Below are 18,633 nucleotides of genomic sequence, written 5' to 3'. Positions count from 1 at the left end.
CGGCTGGACGAACCTGAAGAAAAAATCAGAAAGGATTTATTGTTAAGCCACGAAAAACAAAAGCACTTTATGCAGTTTATGTTTCGATTAAATGAAGAAAAAAAAAGAGAGATAACCACGGAAAAAAAGAGGCACAGAGTAAATATTCGAGGCTTATCCAAGGTGTCCAAAGTCCGGACATTTTTTTTTCTACCGACTGTGGGGACGACTGCAGCTGTGTGCACATGTTTGTGTGAATGATTGTGTGGAAAAATGTGTGACCTGCAACCAACAGTTCTGCCTCAAGTTTTGTAAAATGTAATGTAAAAATTAAAGCTGCTTGTTACGTACATGTTACACAAGCTCGGATGCATTTTCATTAGTTCTTGGTGCTTCGGATCTTATGAGCTAAAAATGTAATGCCTAATTCAACACAGTTCATTAATTACTCACTTTTTAAACTCTGTTGTAATTTTATTAAATATAAGTCGGAGGATGATACCAACTCACCTGGAGTTTCTGAGTTCTTTCCAGCTTCATTCATTCCCCTCTGCCTTCCCGCCGCCGCACTCTCTCGTCCGCTCCTTCCTCCTCAGACCATTATTATATTATTTTGTCTTTTTTTAGTGCCAGTTTAAGTCCAGTGATGAATCCGGCAGCCGCACGCTCACGAGGTGATCAGCGTTGCATTTGGGCTTGGTGCCGTCCCGTCCAAGTCTTTATGTAGACAGAGCAGAGTTTGGACAAACAGCCAGTTGCACATTAGTGATAAGCTACGGGGGAAGTATTGATCGACCCTGACCAGAGGTAGAGGGTGAAGGGTGGAGGAGGGGGAGACCAGAAAAAAAAAAAAAAAAGAAAAAAGAAACCTGCCCCGCTCGGGGCCTTGATACACTGAAAGTCACTGTGACTATATGAATATATTATTAAGTATTAATGCATGCAGTTTGGTGGAGATGTTGAAAAGTGGTCTTAAAATTGTATTTTTGTGTGTGAATATGCAAGAATAAGAATTTAGCAGCTTTGATTGCCTTAATTTCACTGCATTAGTGCAATTTATTATAATTAGCGTACTGTTTTTGTCCTTTTGTCGACAACCATATCACTCAAGACCCAAAATCTTAGATAATGCTCTTAAAGTTCAGTTAAATCCTGGAAATACTACAAGCTACAGTAAAGGTGAAATGTTTAAAGTAATCAAGAGGGACATTTTTTCACATTTACACATTTTTCCTTTGAATTTTTGCCTTATATTTGCAACTTACAGTGAGAGAGTTAGAAGTTATGTCACAGTGTCAATCACGTGTTGAGGCTGTTTAAATAAGGAGAAAAACATTCGTTCAAACCACAATATTCAGTCATCTCTAAGAAGCACTGAGACCTATAGGTCGGAGCTTTTAAAGCATTTCTTTCTCGCCGAAACTCTGCTAAGGCTCATTTTATTTGATTTAATTGAACTATATTTCGTGTCAAGTTACTCTCATCCACTTTCTACTCACGTCAGCCTTGCATTGGGGACACAGCTGTGACGTAACACCAAACAAAGGCCTGTGCTAGACTGACAAACTAAAACAAACTGAACTCTTAAGATTCATTTTTACAAGAGCAGTCCCGTATTTTTATTTATTTATTTTGAGAGGGTGGAATATTTTAGAAGGTGAATCCAGAGATGAGTTGGCTCTCGGGTTTGTTTGTGACCAGATCGAGGGTAGGACGGGCTTGATAAAATGTCCCGGGACTGGCTTTTATTTGCACGTCCTTGGAGCTGATAACTCTTGAGATTGCTTGTGTGAATGAACTGGGGTCCCTTCACCACCACACCGCGTGGACAGACACAGACAAACCAGAAAGAGAGACGCGGAGAGTTGTAAACCTCATCCGTTTGTCCACCGCAGACTCAATTATACTCTGAAAGATGCATGTGGATGGAAGCTGCGCGGAGGTGGGCCAGATTTAAAGAATCTACTCTAAATGTGGTCCTTAGAAGACGCGTCCCTACAACTGTGAAAGAAATAAGCTGATGCAAGTAAAACCAAAATGAACCGCTAACCTCAAAGAGCCATCCGAGGATTTTCTGTAATATTTAATATGAACAACGGAGAAAAATAAATTTAGGTGAAGTCTGTATAACGACGTTATAAGCACACATAGCCGTCAAGTATAATTATTTATAGTATGCATGACACATAATGGCCTCCATCAGAGTAGTCTATTAGAATTTAACATTACTTACAATTATAGATGCAACTTATTCCCTTAGCCACTTGTGAAGGTGCCCTGACCTGTGCAGAACTTCATTTAATTATGCAGCATTTTAACAATATAACAGCTTAATAGGGATTTCCTATTCTGTAGAGTAGGTTTATCTGCAACAAAAGACACCAATTCAGCAAGTAAATGCTAGAGCAATGAGCAATCTTGAGTAGAGTTCGTCAGCGTTCAGGTAAAACTCTGGTTCGACATCCCATGCGAGGGAAGGCGACAGAAGTCTGGGCGCAATGAATTTGAACAACGCCGTCTGAGAAGTTTCAATTTTATTTGACTGGAGTTTAATGAACCACGGAGAGTTGCAGAAACTGGTGGAACCTTTTAACAAAAATGATATTTTTTTCCCCTCAATTATTAAAAAAGGAAAGCCCACTAAAAAAAAAAAAAAAAAAAAAAATTACTAATCTGCACCAAGTCAGTTTGAGTGGTGGGAGGGAAGAAACATAAGGGAGGGAATAAACAAACGAACAGAGAAAAGATAAAAACAGACAACACTAAAGGGTGTGAAGTCTCAGCTTCACGTGTTTCTACCTTAGCAGCAGATTTACAGACTATTAATATTGCACCAGGTAAGTGCTCTGAATGAAAAAAAAAAGAAAAAAGAATCACATTCAAGTAAATGACGGGACATAACAACAGGCGACATGACCTCAGAGTGATCTATAAAGTGCCCTTTAGGTTCAATGGTGTTAGAAAAAGGAGAAAGAACATAAAAAAGAAAACACAAATTTGTCCTTTGTAAGAAACGTGCTGTTTTATATTCAGTGGCAATCACAGCTTTTCTCTCAAACACCCGCACACACACGCACGCACACACACACACACACACACACACACACAGCTTCATCTTAGTGTCGTTGATCAGTAATACTTCTGTTAAATGTAATACATACATATATTTATATACCATGAAAGAACTTAAAATGTTTTTTTCTTTTCATCCGAGAACATTTTACAGCATTATGAACAGCAACAGGCATGAGGATATTAATATAATCATGACGTCTCAGAGAAACTAACCCCCGGGTTTTTTTCCTTTCCCCCCCCCACCCCCGACCTCGATTACAAATGAATATGTAGTCAAAGCAAACACAAGGTACAGTTTCATGCTGTTTTCACTACAATTAAAAAAAAAAAAAACATTTTATTCCAACACATTTGCTATCACTGTAACAAATGATTTATCATTTTTCCCAGACTAGCCAAATTTGCACTTCACACACCATGTCATATATAGTTGCTAAAGTAGTAAAGGACATTGTTCATCAGTACAAATACACTGAGTACTTTCCTGCAAGAGTTATACCAATGATTAAAAGAAAATGTTCCATGAAGACAAAAAAAAAACTATTAAAAAAATCGTCTGTGGGGATTATTCCATCCCCCCCCCACTTCTTGAATCCTTACCAGTAGCTAAAAAAGAAACTGTATTCTACAAAAGGCTGCAGCGGCGGTGGTTAATCTGATCACACGAGGCTCTAAGGAGGGGTGTGGCCGACTTCCTGAAATGTGATTGGCTAGAATTCCTAAGGTAATCTGGTGTTGGTCTAAGGATTTGAGAGAGTTGTGATCGTAGTGCCATTGCAGTTTCTTAGAGAAGTAGTGCATGTAGGTGCCAGATTAAGGCCATGCTAAGGACCCTTCCGGTGAAGGGTGCTCGAATACTGTGCTATAGTGTATATCGAGGAGCTATTGAAATGCATTGGTGTTTTCCAGCACTGTAGATTTTTACAGGACGAGGGGAGACGGGGGAAAGAAAGAGTGGATCAGGGGCCAGCTCCTGTCATTCATTGCTCATGCCTGTAGATAATAGATTTCAGCATTCAAACAGTGCAACGCTCCCTTTCATCCCCCAGCACCTTGAAGGAGGGACCTACCCACACGGAAAAGATATAAAGACGTAGGCATATTGGCTCGACGAGTCGCTGTACAGTCTCAGACCACCGTGTTGTAGAGGTGGCTCACGGTCAGGCGTTACAGTACAACATGCTTGCACAGAACTGCTACGGCAGCTGGTTTGACGTCCCTGTGGCTTTTTGTTTTAGTGTCGGGTGGTTGGACGCAGTCGGTCAGACGCCGCTTTAGTCGACTCCCTCGAAGCCCTGTGCGTTCTCCACGGCCATGAGGAGCTTCTCCCTCAGATCCTCAAACGATTCGTAGGTGGGCAGATCCAAGCGGTTGAAACTGGAAAGAAAGAAATTAACAAATTATCGAAAAGGCAAAAGTACACTTAAAATCACTTCATTGTCGTGTATTGGCTTTGCACATGTCAGTGTGTTACATGTTGGTCAGTCAGTCCACTTTTACTTTTTCACAAAAACCTCCTGAAGATGAAGATCACCTTTCCAGTAAAATATCTTTCTATCTTTTTTCTACAAAGATTAGCACAAAATTTGGTACAAATATTCAGCAAAAATTCACCTCCCTCTCAGGTTGAACTGTGATGCTTTTAACACCATCAGTAGGAGACCTCTTTAACTGGTCCGGTATATTCAACACAAGCAAAACTAACCTGGTCAATATTTCTTCAACCCAATTCAAATATTTCTGATTAAAATTGTCAACTTAACGGTCACGAATCAGAATAGTATGGATTTAATGTGCGCAAAGTGGTTCTGGCCACTGTGGAGAACCCAATCTGGACAGAAAAGTAGATTTTCCCCAATTTTATGGATGATTTAATACTGAATTAATTCAATAGAATGACGATGACCAAGATGGACAACTCGTCGTTTTGCAACCCTTCTTGTTTACGTCCCTCCTAGAAACTTGGCATCTCACATAATGTTTAACTCCACGTGGACAAACATGCACAAAGTTAGCAAACGTTAACACCACCTCTCCTAATCTGATTGAAAATTCCTTCCAACCAGGTCAGTCTGCTCCTATTGAGGTGGTTACAGGAGACATTTTTATTCCGATTGGGTTGTTATTGTGATTATAAGTGGAATACTAGTATCTATGTAGATGCAGAAACTGTAAGCATGTTAGCATGCTGACGTTAGCATGTAGTTAAGCATCACATGCTAGCATGGCTGTTGCCTCTCAGTCTTGTTCAGTGTGTGTGCTTGTGTGTGTGTGTGTGTTTGTGCAGCAGTGACATACCATGTGTGAGCTCTTGGCAACTTCTCTGGTGTTCCCCACTGCTCGATTGTGAACAGCTGAGGACCATTAGAACCTGCCACAAAGGAAAAAAACGTAATTAAGTTAGCATTGTTGAGATGACGTAGACATGCTTACTTCAGAGGGCAAATTCAACCACTAGAGCAAGACAGAAGATTCAGTCACTGTTCGTGATCGTGTGGTTTGTAAGAAGGAAGTAAAGGAAACTTGAAGTAATCTGTTGAGGTCACGTACCGTAAAGCTCGGCAAAGCCGTTCATGGGCACTCGTGACGTTCCCGTAACAAACTGGAGGAGTCGGATTCTCTTTTCAGCATCCATCAACAGGACAACCTGAAGAGAGGGGAAAGTAAAGTCACTTATTAACAAATTCTTTAAGTCAAAAGCCTAAAAACACAATTTAAATTTGTTACTTTCACATAATCTCTACTCCCAACAGAGAAAATAGCCAATCTAGCCTGTGTGTGTGCGTGTGTGTGTGTACTTGTTTGGCTATCTTTGTGAGGACTAAGTTTTAAACTGTGAATGTGAGGACATATTTAGTCTTCATTTTCTAACAGATATCCAAAAGGTTTGAGCACTGGGACTTGGGTCTAGGGCATAGGACAGATAAAGTTTTAACTACATTTATTTGGGATGGTTAAGCTCTAGGTATGAAACTATGGCAATGTGTCAGATATATAAAATCCCCCAAAACAAGTGGCAGCAAGAATTCAAACAGGCAGCTTGAGCAACACGTTGAATCAGATGACACGACACTGCTTTTTGTGAGTGTAGCTGTGTACACATGCCCAGATATGTGTGTGTTTGAGTGTATTTGATGTGTGCGAGTGTGTTAACGCTCAAGTCAAGACAGATGATAACCAGGCGAGGTACAACTTTAGGCTCTTTCATCAGAGCAAACAAGCTTGTTCTTCCAAACAGACTTTGATCTTCAAAAGCGAGGCCAGTAAACCGGTTGCAGGTCGGATGGACGGGAAAGATGACTGGAACCGGCTTTCGTTATAAAATATTCAGCTACCACGACTAATACTGTAGGTCGCATTTCTTTGTTACACGTAGTCCGTACGTAGATATGTTATAGACGTACCTTCCAGAACCACTGTATAACAGGATGGTTGGGACAGTAGCCGTTCTTGTAAACAGTGTGTTGTCTCCAGTCATTGACGTCAACGTCACCCAGACCACACATGAGCAGCTACGCACAGGCAGAGGGGGAAGGGTAAAGAGAAAGAAAGCATTTCAGCCAGTGCCACATTTCATCTCAAACAGCATATCGTACATTAAACACTACAATTAAATGCAACTATTATTTTCACTCCAACTTAAAAATGTTTTCATGTTGAATTACTGCGTCAATTATGTTCCGGATTAATTGACTGGTTAATAAAATACTGACAAATCTAAATTTAATGTTAAAAAAAACACAAATATTTGCAGAAGAGGTCATATGTTATTGTATAGTTTTTGTATTTTCCTTTAAAAACATTTAAAAGTTGCTGCAGATCAGTGTTGTGTCCGTACCTCCAGTTCATTTTCATCAAAGATCTTGATCAGATCTATTTGAATGAGTTCAGTGAAGCCCTGAAATTAAACGAAAGAAATTATGAGAACAAACAGCTTATGAAAGGACAATCCAAGCAACTCAACATTGAAAATATTAAGTTTTAAAAGCATGGTCAATAAAGAGATAAACACAGAGGTTAGAAGAGTCTTATACTAAAGGGCCACAATGCCCCCAAGTGGAAACGGTAGTACTGCAGGTAAATACCTCCAGGAAGGCGTTCATCTGCTTCTGGACCCGGTTGACAAACCTCCACTGGATGACCAGGCTGGATAAGAGAAGGTAGTTATAATTACATACTTTATTATGTATATTTATGCTTGTTTAAACATTTATACAGTTAAATTATGAAAGAAAACTGCATAATTTATAGGTCTTACTCTATGTATTCTTTCTTGTTCTCATTAGTGACCACCATGTCGGAGCCGCTGGGCTTCAGGTCGACCTGGTACGTCTGAGAAGGAACGGTCAGAGTACACTAATTACTTCACTGCAGTCAAAACTGAGAATTTAAATCATCGTAAGTGACTTTGAAGTGTGCACACCTGTCCAAAGTTGTCCTCGTCAATACAAAACCTCAAATCCAGCTCAGTGGGATCGTTCTCCAGAATCCACTTTAGAGAGTTGTAGTATTCACTGTCCTGCAGGGACATTAGACGGAGAGAAAATTAAACACATATTTGCACATTTTTAAGGTTTCATTATCAGTTTTGTAAAAACTTAGTGGACGCAGAATCATTCCAATCAAACAATTAACAATGTGATCTTTGCTGACAATTGTTGACAGAGAATTATGTTAAAAGGTGTCAAGACTAGAGGCAGAACTGTACAGTTAGTCATTTAATTATTTAGTAAGAGTGAGATCTTACCACAGACTCCATGTCTTTAAGAGAAATCTGTTTTCCCAGCATCATCTTGTAGAACGGCCGGATGAAAAAACCTAGCAAAATAGAAGAAAACTTGTAGTGGCATCTGTGTTGTTAATACCAGAAAGACATTTTTCTAGTTTTGGTTTTAATATAAAGAGTGCATCCAGCATCGAGCAGCTTACCATCCAGTAGTTTTCCATGAAACACGGCCATTCCTGCTACACGTCCGATGAACTTGAAATAGGAGAGGTGATCCTCATTGCACAGGCCAGAGTTGGGATTGATTTGGAGAGTGTAGTTGTCCCTGGATGGACACATGACAAAAGCATAGATCAGACGGTACCGCCAATATAATGGCAGTGAGAATCTCCTAAATAAAGTGAACACTTAAGTCGACCTTGGGTGGTTAAGATATGCTTTGCTGCTGACCTCTACTTATCTGGCTCTCCAAACTAGGGGGTTTCTATTTACCACTATCTACTGCAGATAATACAGCGACTACAGATAGACCCATACAACCTCAGTTAAAAAAAAGCAACTCTTTGAGTCTTGATAGATGATCAATACATGCATTGACCACCATAGCAAAGCCAATCCAGGGAAGCCCCCCCAAAAAATGTGTACCAGTCAAGATTTGGTTGAATTGAAATCTAACTGAACCTGTTTGTTGATGAGGGAAAGTAAGCGGACCGCTCCATGACATATTACACACACTGTTGTGCTGTTATGTTGGCGTTAAGACAACAGTTTGTGTTAAATTAGTTACGGTTCATGGTTCGGTTTCATTTCATCATGTGGTGACTGCAAGTACACATGTACAGTACTTTAGTGACCTAATATGCTTGAATAAATTACAAAAATACTTACTTTGCCACATACAGTACACACTTGTATCCACATATTGCTAAGTGTTCAGAGAACAGTAGCTACTAAGAGCATCTCAGAGGTTACTAGCCCTATTAATGTGTGTTATCAGTTATCACCATGGTAGCCTACAAAAGTTCTTGTTCAGCAGCTGACCTAAAAGACCCTCTAAGGAGTCGTTTGCAAATATATTACAGCAAGTCATTTTTGCCTAGCTCTATTGTTTGCTGGTAACTTGGCATTTGTTATGTTACGCTCTTCAGCAGTTCCACCCTCTTGACTAAATATGCTCAGTTCTTAATGCCAAAAATTCATCATTACAACGGATTTTCATTTCAAACGTTTGACGTTTTAATCACACTCGCATTTTTCATTAAGTGTTAATTTCCTTGGCACAGATGAGAGACAGAAATGAGTCACTGTATAATGATAGCGGTGCCAAGAATATGAACAAAGCATGTGACACTATTGTTATGCTGACGTGTCCACTATGCGGGAAACATTTGCTTCAGGATGGCTTTTTGAATATGAGGAAAAGTTAATCAAAGTGAAAGGAAACTTTGAAAGTCTCACGGGGAAAACAACACGACAGCGCTACCAGTTAATACACCTGTTGAAAATGTCATGTGAGGAGAGACGGATGTTTCCATGGCCCAAAATACAAAGAACGGTCCCTTTACTACTCCGGCTTTGCGTAACACAATGTCCCGTATTCAGTGTGACATCCTGTTAAATGTCTCAAGGGTTTAAACTTCTCTTCTTTTGTCAAAGGGCAACTTCTGTATATTTAAAGCAAGCACGCACAAATGCAGAGAGGTTAACTCACGTGGCTGAGTATTCAAACAGGCCATAGTAAGGATTGAACATCTCCTTGGACAAGAGGAAGAACCACTCTCTGGCCACACCGCCGTAGTCCAATCCCTTCTCTGATTCAAACTCGATCCATAGCCGTGCCTTCAGAACATCTGGCCTCTTTAGGGACATGATCCGACGGTACGACTCTTCAAAGATGTTGTTCCTGTGAAGCTTCATCTCGAAACGGTTGGGGATGTCAGCCTGGAAAAGGTTCACAAAGTAAAGTGATTTATCTGCACGATATAGACCAAATTAAATGGAATTTTATTTGTTCAAGCTTGACCTAAATACAAAGACAACAAATAGATTTAGACAAGATTATTACTAAATTCAGATTGCAACTTGCAGAAACATCTATTTGAGAAACAGATGTAGCTTTAAAGTTGATAAACAGGGCGTAGCACAAGACTGAATGCTCCGTTTAAGCCAAAAATCAGTGCAACAATCGATCTTATTACAGTTGCTGTTGTTATTGTTCACCCAAGATTAAATTCCAGCATTAAAAAAAAAAATAACTAACAGTAATTTGCAATTTTGTACCTACTGCAATAAGCCTTAATTAGAAAGAAATGCAAACAATTGCCAAGACATTAGACTCAGTCACGCAGTGTCAGGACAGCGAGCAGATGTAAGCAATCAAAACAGAAATTAGACTGCTTTCTCGTGCATTAAGCTCTGGAATCGTTTTTCAAAAGTTCCCCAGCAAGAAATTGGAGACTCGGAACAAAAAAATGACTTCTTACCGGCTTCTTTAACTTCTTCCTGAAGTAGTCATATTTCTGCTTGAACTCTCTGGAGTAGGGAACAGCCTGCAGAGACGAGACAAAAACACACAGGAGTCAAAAACTAGAAATAGTCAAAACCCGATCAGTCTATAAATATTGGGCTTATTAAAACACAGAAACGTACACAGAGTTTAACATGGGGCGGTGAGCTGACAATGAAGAGAGAGCAAAATCTGAAGTGGTACATAGTGACAAAGTGATTTATCTTGGCCGCACTGAGGCTAGTGACAGACACAACTACTATGTCAAAGGAAAGAGCTGTTGTTTCCATGTAGCCACACCGCTGTGGCTCTCTGAACAAGTGGGGCAATAAGAGGAAAATACTTACAGGTCCTGTGATAGCTGGGCTCTGTAGGCGAGGGTCCTCCCACTGCGTATTCTTTGTGTCTGGATGGAAAAAGCACAGTGAAATATCATTTCCGGCTCTTTTAAGTTGGATAAATGTCAAACAAAACAAGTATTGTCAAGACGTCTTCTTTAATGCTTAAAGTCTGAGGCATTTTTTCAGCTTATATGAAGCTTTCACGAACAGATAATCAAATAAATTCACACATTAATCGAATAACTACCAGTTGCAGGGGTAGTAAAATCCATCAAAAAAGATGATTTTAAATACACCTCCATAAAGAAAAAGGTACTAAAATCCATTTATGCTGTTTCTGTTATTATCGGTCTCAGTTTGTTATCTCATTACTCTTACTATATATATGATATATACTCATAATTATCAAGCTTATGCTGAAACTGAGTGGTTGCGCCGTCTTAAAGGTTGCTCTCATAGAAATATTCCTGTATTTAATTTCTTGCTCCCACTACAGACACATCTGTCCAATAAGCTGAGTTCGTACATTTGACCAAGGGTGGGAAACAATCCAAGTTTACAACTCTCCCAAGTGATTTGGACCAGAGAGAATGAACTATGTAGTGGGAAAAGCAGTGTAATCACCAAAAACAAGCACGGAAGAGACAGAAAGTCGTCTTACTGTGGTCGATGTAGAAGGTGCGTCCGTCTGTGTGAACTCTTTCTTCCCATCCAGGCTGAAAAAGAAACAAAAGAGAAGAAGGGTGAGGGAGCCGCTTGAGAGCGCCGCTAAACAGGCCGTGCTCAAATAGTAATTTAAATCCATCCATTTATTTTAACTTTTTTTTTTGTGTTTAATTGAACTTGAATGACCAATTAAATGGTCCAAACACTGACATCCCAGCATCGCAGGCGACTCAAGCTCAATCAAACACCACAAAGGAAATGAAAGGATTTATTTATTTTATTATATTTTTTTTTTTATTTGAGTCAGGTCTGATAAAACATCAGCCAGGCAGGGATACGACCACGACATGAAGGTTAATCACCACTACTAGTTCAAACCGGTATACCACACAGTGACACAGTGACCAATCAGGACAGTGTCACAGGCCACACACACACACAAACACACACACACACACTCGTTTGGCACCAGCAACCAAGCAATAAAAAAATAAAAATAAATAATTGCCGTCGATCGAGAGGAACGGGGTGGGGAAAGGAACAGAGTCTGACAATTTATCAAACAGGGTGTAGCTACAGCATGTACCGTATATAGTTTCTAAGTATGCTGCAGCTGCATGAGTGGAGACTGAAAAGCAGCATGCAGCTTACAGCCAGTTCCTTCCTCTGACATACATGTATGGCTCCTTTTGATTCTTTTGAAACCTCCCTCCTTATTTCAATCCCTTTCTGCCCTTTATTCACCCCATTTCCTCCATCAGTCCTTTATGTTCGCTCTCCTTCTGTCTCCAAAAGTTGTCTACGGCTTCTCGCCTTGTTCCACCGCTCGTCTAACTGTGCCTCAGACTCTGACACCGTTACACAGACGTGGAGCAGTCTGAGGAGGAGTCCCGGGAGAATAACGGGGAGCTCCAAATGTTAATCATTAACAGAAGGGGTAGTGGTGGTGGTGGTGGTAGTGGTGGTGCAGGGAGGACGCACACAGAGAGAGGAAGTGGGGTAAAATACTGAAAAGAAAGGGAGAGGTACAATCCATCCATGCCGGTTGTAAGAGAGAAAAGAGAGAGAAGGAGAGAGAAAGGAAAACAAAAGAAAAACGCAAGGCTGTCTGCAGGCATTTGACCAGACCAGACTGGACCAGACAGGTAGGTAGGCAGGCAGAGGGAGGGAGGCACCAACCAACCTCCTCTGGTAGGTGCTGCCAAACAGACATGGCCAGGTGTAGAAGAAGTAGCATACATTAGATCCATCAGAACGAAGAGAAAAGAGAAAGAGGGAGAGAGAGATCACACACACATGCACACACCACACAAGCCCGAGAGATGTACAAGCCCACGGAGCTTTGATTATTAAAACATCGAGCTACGGTTATGTTAGGTTTACTTGTTGGAAGTTCAGATACACAATAACACCTTCACCTCCTAATTAGGCTCTATCACAGATCCCAGTTACACTTTCCATTCGATTTTATCCGTTAGGTTTTCTTATACACTCTTTAGCTAAGTAAACAGATTATCCTGTTAGAGTGGTTTGAAAACACAGACATATTGATATTTGTGAGTAAACCAACTTAAGTAATAGTTGTGATTTATGAGGTTGTTATGAGTGCCGGGCCAAATGTTAAATAAGTCGTTTGTCTAATTGTGACAGTACTCACAGGAAGAGGACCAAGGTCACCGGGCTCCATTGAGTTCTTATTCCTCATATGGACTGGATATTTCAATCTGGGATCCTCCTGGTTGTCGGCAGCAAACGGCAGGAAGAGAAGAGAAGAAGAACAATTTAGAAGAAATACCAAAACCAAATATGTCATTGTTTGGTTCAAGGATTAATTTCTCTCTTCAATACAGCAATGAGAAACTTCTTAAAGTTCAGTTTGTCTAAGGAGCCGAACGTAATGCTGAATTTCCCGCCACCAGGTGTCACTAAAAGATCCTTTAAGACCAGGACGAACCACTGCCCTAGATTTTTATTACTAGACTACTCCAAATGTCAAATAATTGACCAGCCTGTGACCACAGTGTCCTTAGCTCACCCAGGTAGTGTTTCTGCTGTTGTGGTCGATGAAGAAGGGCCGTCCATTTGGGGCTATTCTCATCTCCCAGCCTGGAGGCAGGAAGCTCTGCTGCGTCTTGTGCTGTGACTTCGGGGAGCTGTAAGGGGACGGCTGGGGAGACTGCGGATTCGAGACTGTGTCCTTCACAGCCCTCCGCACCTGGATGTTGTTGGCTCCCTGGAAGCAGAACGGAAAGTTTGTTTAAAAAAAAAAAAAGGAGAGGAGAAGAGGAGGACAGATGTGAACGCATTTGGAGCTGAATATGGATAACTAACGCAATAACAGACAGACAGACGATAACAATGAGGGACACCAGTCTTCCAGGAGGTGTCTTCATTTTGTGCTATAAAAAAAAATAATCTTATCACCATCGTCTATCACACAGTTCAACGCTAAAGCGAGTGTTATTATCAGAGGGTGATATCCAATTTACAGCCGTGCTTTATACTCCATCAACCTGTTAATAAAAATATTGAGAAAAGTCACTGTGGGCTAATGGTTAGAGAAGCACATCTGGGACCGTAAGGTAACTGGAATGAACGGGTGGCTGCCCACTGCTCCAAGTTCTCACTACTGTGTGTACGAAAGGATGGGTTAAATTCAGAAACCCGTGATTAACAAGAGATAATAAACTTAATGAATTCATGAAAAATAAATAATACCAGACACCTAAACCTTCCAAATCTATCTTATAAGCTTCTAAAGTAACCCGCAAAGTTGTCCAGACTAAGGACCGTTCCCACCTAGCATTACGTTTTTAGCAGTAATTATCACCGACTGATCTGATCTTTTAACAGGAGAATAGGCTGCATTAATTAGTCACAGACCTCCCACCTCCTTTTTAAGTTGTAATTACATTCTGCTGTGAGCATTTCCACTTCCGCAATGCCTCGTTAATACACACACGCACTCGTGCTTTAATTAAACCCCCTTCAGGTCTGTTCCCTCGGTAGTAGTAGCAAGTGCAGCCATTAAAAGCAGTGGAAGGTCAAAAAGAGACCGTCCAGGTCTTAATTAGTTTGTGGTATATTTGCAGCCATGGCGTGTAACTCAAATTTAAGGATAAAAAAAATATTTAGCTCAGGGACTGAATGTGCATCTCCTAATTTTTGCTTGCCTTGGCAATAGTTCTAGGACTGTTTGTCCAAACCTATTTGCATAAGTGACCTGGAGTGACATGTGGCTAACACATTTACCACATGTGATGTCTGATTATTAAACTACCTGACAAATAAGTAAGAGACTGGCTTCATGAAAAGTATAATATTGTGAACAAACCAGTCACACAAAGGACACGTGCAGCTTCTTCCTTAAGATTTATGGTGGCAAGAAATGTATTGAAAATTGTATGCCTCACAAGATCTGACAAAAGAATTGCTATTTGCTTCTGTGGCTGCCTTTTCATTGCTTGAATGGCCCCTGTACTTTATTACATTTAGCTTCCCAGATCAATATAATTGATTTTAATGTCCCCAGATTCGTTTTAGTGAATTAGAGCAATCATTTGGGATCAGTTTGAAGAACCACTTCATTCAGCTTTAACCAAATCTTCCGTATTGAATTTACCACGGCCGGTTTCATCTTATTATTTGTTTTAAACACACCCGAGTGAAATGCTGACCGCGCCGAGAGATCACGGTTCACGACAAACCCAGACGATTTCATTTGACTAATCATCCATTAACTGCAATAGTGCTCAGTCATCGGCTCATTATTCACTGATGAGAGGAAAGAAAGAGCAGCATGAAGAAGGAAAATCCTCATCAATGGAGAGATGGAAATAAGAGGTTAGAAGGAAGGATCAGCCGAACAATGAGGTTTACTTTACCATGACGTTGGCAAGGAGAGAAAAGCAGCATCAAGAGAGCGTTAACCTAAAAAGGGGGAGAGCTTACAGATATAAGAGTGAAACTGAAATGATGGACAGATTGAAGGTCACTAGGCGGTCACTTTGGACTGCATGAAAAGAAAGTGCAGGTTGGAGGAGAAAAAGGACAGAAATAGGCCGTCCTAAGGCAGTGAAAATAGGGAAAGGGTATGGGTATGATGGAGCGGGACAGGTAAAGGTGGACAATTCTCACCTCCATGGGGGTGGAAAGGGTGACAGTAGGGGAGCTGAGGCTACGAGGTCGTCGGACTTGGGGCTCATGGAGGTGGTTGTTGGAGGCATTGGAAGAGGAAGAGGGGGTGGATGCGGGTGGCAGGGCCGATGCTCCCCCTGACGCTGATGCTGCTGCTGCTGCTGCTGCTGCTGCTGCTCCAGAGGTGCTGGCTCCGTCTTCAGTCAGCTGTCGGTGAGAACAGCACTTTTGAGGTTAAGTGGGGTGGGAATAAAGCAAGCAAAGCTTCGTCTCATCATGAGCCATGCTGTCAAAGATGCTCGACTGCACCGGGAATGGTCAGGATGCAAGCTTTTCTCTCGGGAAATGCGTTCCTAAAATCTTAGAAGCGAGGGCCATTTAGACCCGTGAAGAAAAAAAATCGATGACACTTTAAATACAAGTATTAAAAGTTTGCGTCCGACTAGAAAACAGGGACAAGGTCTTACAATGAGTTAAGTATAATGCTACCTTCAAATGGGACTCGGAGCTTGTGGTTACAACATGGGAAGTCGTGCACACAAAATGCTTGGCGTTCAAGTGGTAACATCAGCCGTGAGTTGCGAGAACACCGCTGCTAGGCAACTGTTGGCGTGGAGAAACCACGAGGCTAACAGTTCAGCAGGCTAATGAGCAGCTAACTTAATGTAGGAGATGCAAACGGCATTATGGAAGAATGAGGTCTGTGGGAATACCAACATTTTGCATAATTATAAAGAAAATGCTGTAATCTAAAGTTACAATATATTAACTTACCACAATTTCACGTGAACACAGTAAACACAACCCCATTTGAAGGCAGCATTATTTAATTATTTGCTAGCCCTAGTGGCAGGCACAATAGGTAAAGCCACATTTACAATGGACTATATAAATAATATGGCAGCATCCTCTCCTTCTAAGTAACAACAAAAACAGATGAGAATCAGAGAAGACTGTGCGATGGATAAAAAGCAAATGAAAGCGTGGATTTCGAAAGAGGAGAGACGCGAGCATCAAACATACACCCAGTCCCATGTAGCAGTCTCCTCATGAGCTCAGGGGAGTTGCCTCATTTGAAGACAGAAAGACAGGGGAAGACAAGAGGAAAATCAGGGTCGAAATGGGGATAAGGGAGAACGGCGGTTGCAGTCCCATGCCAGGGTTTAGAAAGGTGTGACCAATGCAGAGTTGCACTTCACCCTAATATCAAACAAAACGCTAGACGAGAAGAGAAGGAAGACATACAATAAAGTTGGGCAGAGTAGGAAACGACACAAAGACAGAAAAGAAAAAAAACTGCCGGTGTTTCAAAGCTGCGTCTCTTTCCGTCATTCTTTAAAGCTACACAGAGGAGAAACAGTGAGGGGGAGGTAGAGGAACAGAGGGAGGGGGGTAGAGGAAGAAGAGGTCCGACACACAGGACAAGGCCAGGACAAGGGCCGAGGTAACGTTGAGTCCCATGCATAGCCTCCAGCTAGCCCCGACAGCCAGCCTTCAGACCTGCTGTACCTGCACAATTGGCCTAGTCCAAGTAGTGGTGCGGTTGTTATGGTTGACGTAATAAGTTCTCCCCTTGGCGTCCTTCCTCTCCTCCCATCCAGGGGGCAGGCCGGGCGTGGTCAAGGAGTAAGCAGTCGCCGAGGGAGACTGACCGAGTGTAGAGAGAGAGCAAAAGCAAAGAAATCTAATCAGTACAGGCTAATGAGCTCAAAGACACGTGGAGAGGGAATCTTTAAATAATTTAAAATGGCGCTGCTGGGAAAGAAGCAGATATAAATTGGTGTTTTTTTTTATTTCAGTAAAGTCAAGTTTAGAACCAGCCGACATATCCCAGTATTTTCTAGCGGCAACAGAAAGTCTTGACAATGTTTTCCCATTTTAGCTGCACAGCATGGTGATAGGAATATTTCAGTTAAAGGAGGCGAGTGTGTATTGAGTCAACATTCGCACACAAATCCCAAAGCGAAAAACAAAAAGATTTGGTAGATCATTACTGCTTTCCTGAGTGAACTATTAACCATTTGTTTCATGAATTATAAGAAAACAGTCAACCAAGTGATCCCAAAACAACCTGGTGGCATTTTTAGACACAACAATCAAACATGGGACACATTTTATAATGCATCTTTATGGCTTCTTATCAATGGTATCACTTGTTCTTGACTCAGGCGTCTATCAGATGGAAAGTTTTTGATCAAACGACAACAGACACGTGCACAAACACGTACCACAGCACACCACAGACGACTGCTGTTCTAAAGGTAACGTGAATGCAATAAGAGAAGTAAATAAAGTTATTTAGCGATCTACGACTGCACCTGGCACAGATCACCTATCATCAGAAATGATGCACGTTTCCTTTTGCCAAGACTTTTTTGTTTAATTTGTGTCATTCTATGGTGCCTTGTTGGGTAGGAACATGTCAGAATAATGGCTAGCTAAAAAAAAAGGGGGAGCATACAGCAGTAAAAGGCCCTTATATGGTTTTCTACCCAAGTAGAGGTCTACATGGAAGTCAATAACTCGTCAGGTGACACATTCAGCCCATCCTACATGGTGTCTGGGAACTAAAAGGTGCATTACTCATTAGGTTTATACTGTACATAAACTGAGGTATTACCATAGTCTCCTCACCACCTGAGACAGTTTGAGCTCTTGTTCTTCTGGACTGGGAACTCTGCTGATAGTAGACAACAATGGAAGACGGTCTTTAGTTCACATTTTTTTGTTTTCACAGCACATGGTGGAAGTAAAGGGGGCAAGTTTTCGGGCAGTAGCGAGAAGGCGAGTGAGGAGAAACTCAACGGACACAGTGGGGAATTCATTCTTAAGAGGTGAGGTGAGGAGTGGAGGAAAGAGAGGTGATTCTTTTGAGCATGGGCCAAGGTGAGAAAGTGCAGCGGCTGTGATTATTTATAAAAAAAAAAAAAAAAGAGGACACCAATATGGATATGAGGATAGGGCAAGAAAAACTGCTGTTGTGATCGCATTATTTGATTGTGCTGGTGGAATCATCTTGGAAAGTAAGTCAATTTTAACATTAGGAGGAAAAATCAACAGTCTGAACGTTTTCATGTCAAAGGGGAAGACACGGAACAGTCAATTTTGTAAGTTTACTCTGAGCGGTGATTTGAATCCCAAGCCAATGCTGTCGTTTAACTTTAACTCGGAGATGAAAACATTATGTCGAGGCTTCAAGACAC

At 41.2% G+C, this 18,633-nt stretch overlaps 1 protein-coding gene across 5 annotated transcripts in view; it reads right to left on the bottom strand.

Moving 5' to 3' along the window:
* Positions 1–2,532: 2,532 nt before the first annotated feature.
* nedd4l (NEDD4 like E3 ubiquitin protein ligase) overlaps positions 2,533–18,633 on the bottom strand; it is a gene marked incomplete at its 5' end in the record, with an annotated part of 39,312 nt that continues 23,211 nt past the window's right edge. For 3 of the 5 annotated variants that reach the window (XM_084571966.1, XM_084571967.1, XM_084571963.1), the window contains 19 exons: positions 2,533–4,431; positions 5,353–5,425; positions 5,605–5,701; positions 6,459–6,566; positions 6,893–6,952; positions 7,140–7,200; positions 7,313–7,386; positions 7,478–7,573; positions 7,802–7,872; positions 7,984–8,105; positions 9,492–9,721; positions 10,264–10,329; positions 10,634–10,692; positions 11,289–11,343; positions 12,951–13,028; positions 13,329–13,526; positions 15,431–15,637; positions 16,940–17,077; positions 18,051–18,110. In XM_084571966.1, the coding sequence (XP_084428092.1) occupies positions 4,329–4,431; positions 5,353–5,425; positions 5,605–5,701; positions 6,459–6,566; positions 6,893–6,952; positions 7,140–7,200; positions 7,313–7,386; positions 7,478–7,573; positions 7,802–7,872; positions 7,984–8,105; positions 9,492–9,721; positions 10,264–10,329; positions 10,634–10,692; positions 11,289–11,343; positions 12,951–13,028; positions 13,329–13,526; positions 15,431–15,637; positions 16,940–17,077; positions 18,051–18,110 (1,956 nt within the window). In that variant the 3' untranslated portion in view covers positions 2,533–4,328. The remainder of the gene's footprint in view (positions 4,432–5,352; positions 5,426–5,604; positions 5,702–6,458; positions 6,567–6,892; positions 6,953–7,139; positions 7,201–7,312; positions 7,387–7,477; positions 7,574–7,801; positions 7,873–7,983; positions 8,106–9,491; positions 9,722–10,263; positions 10,330–10,633; positions 10,693–11,288; positions 11,344–12,950; positions 13,029–13,328; positions 13,527–15,430; positions 15,638–16,939; positions 17,078–18,050; positions 18,111–18,633) is intronic. The other 2 variants (XM_084571964.1, XM_084571965.1) reach the window with 2 other exon arrangements.

Source organism: Chelon labrosus (assembly GCF_963514085.1).
Source record: "Chelon labrosus genome assembly, chromosome: 22".
Classification (NCBI taxonomy): domain Eukaryota; kingdom Metazoa; phylum Chordata; class Actinopteri; order Mugiliformes; family Mugilidae; genus Chelon; species Chelon labrosus.
Note: the sequence above shows the minus strand (reverse complement) of the source record. Positions and strands in the feature narration are given on the sequence as shown.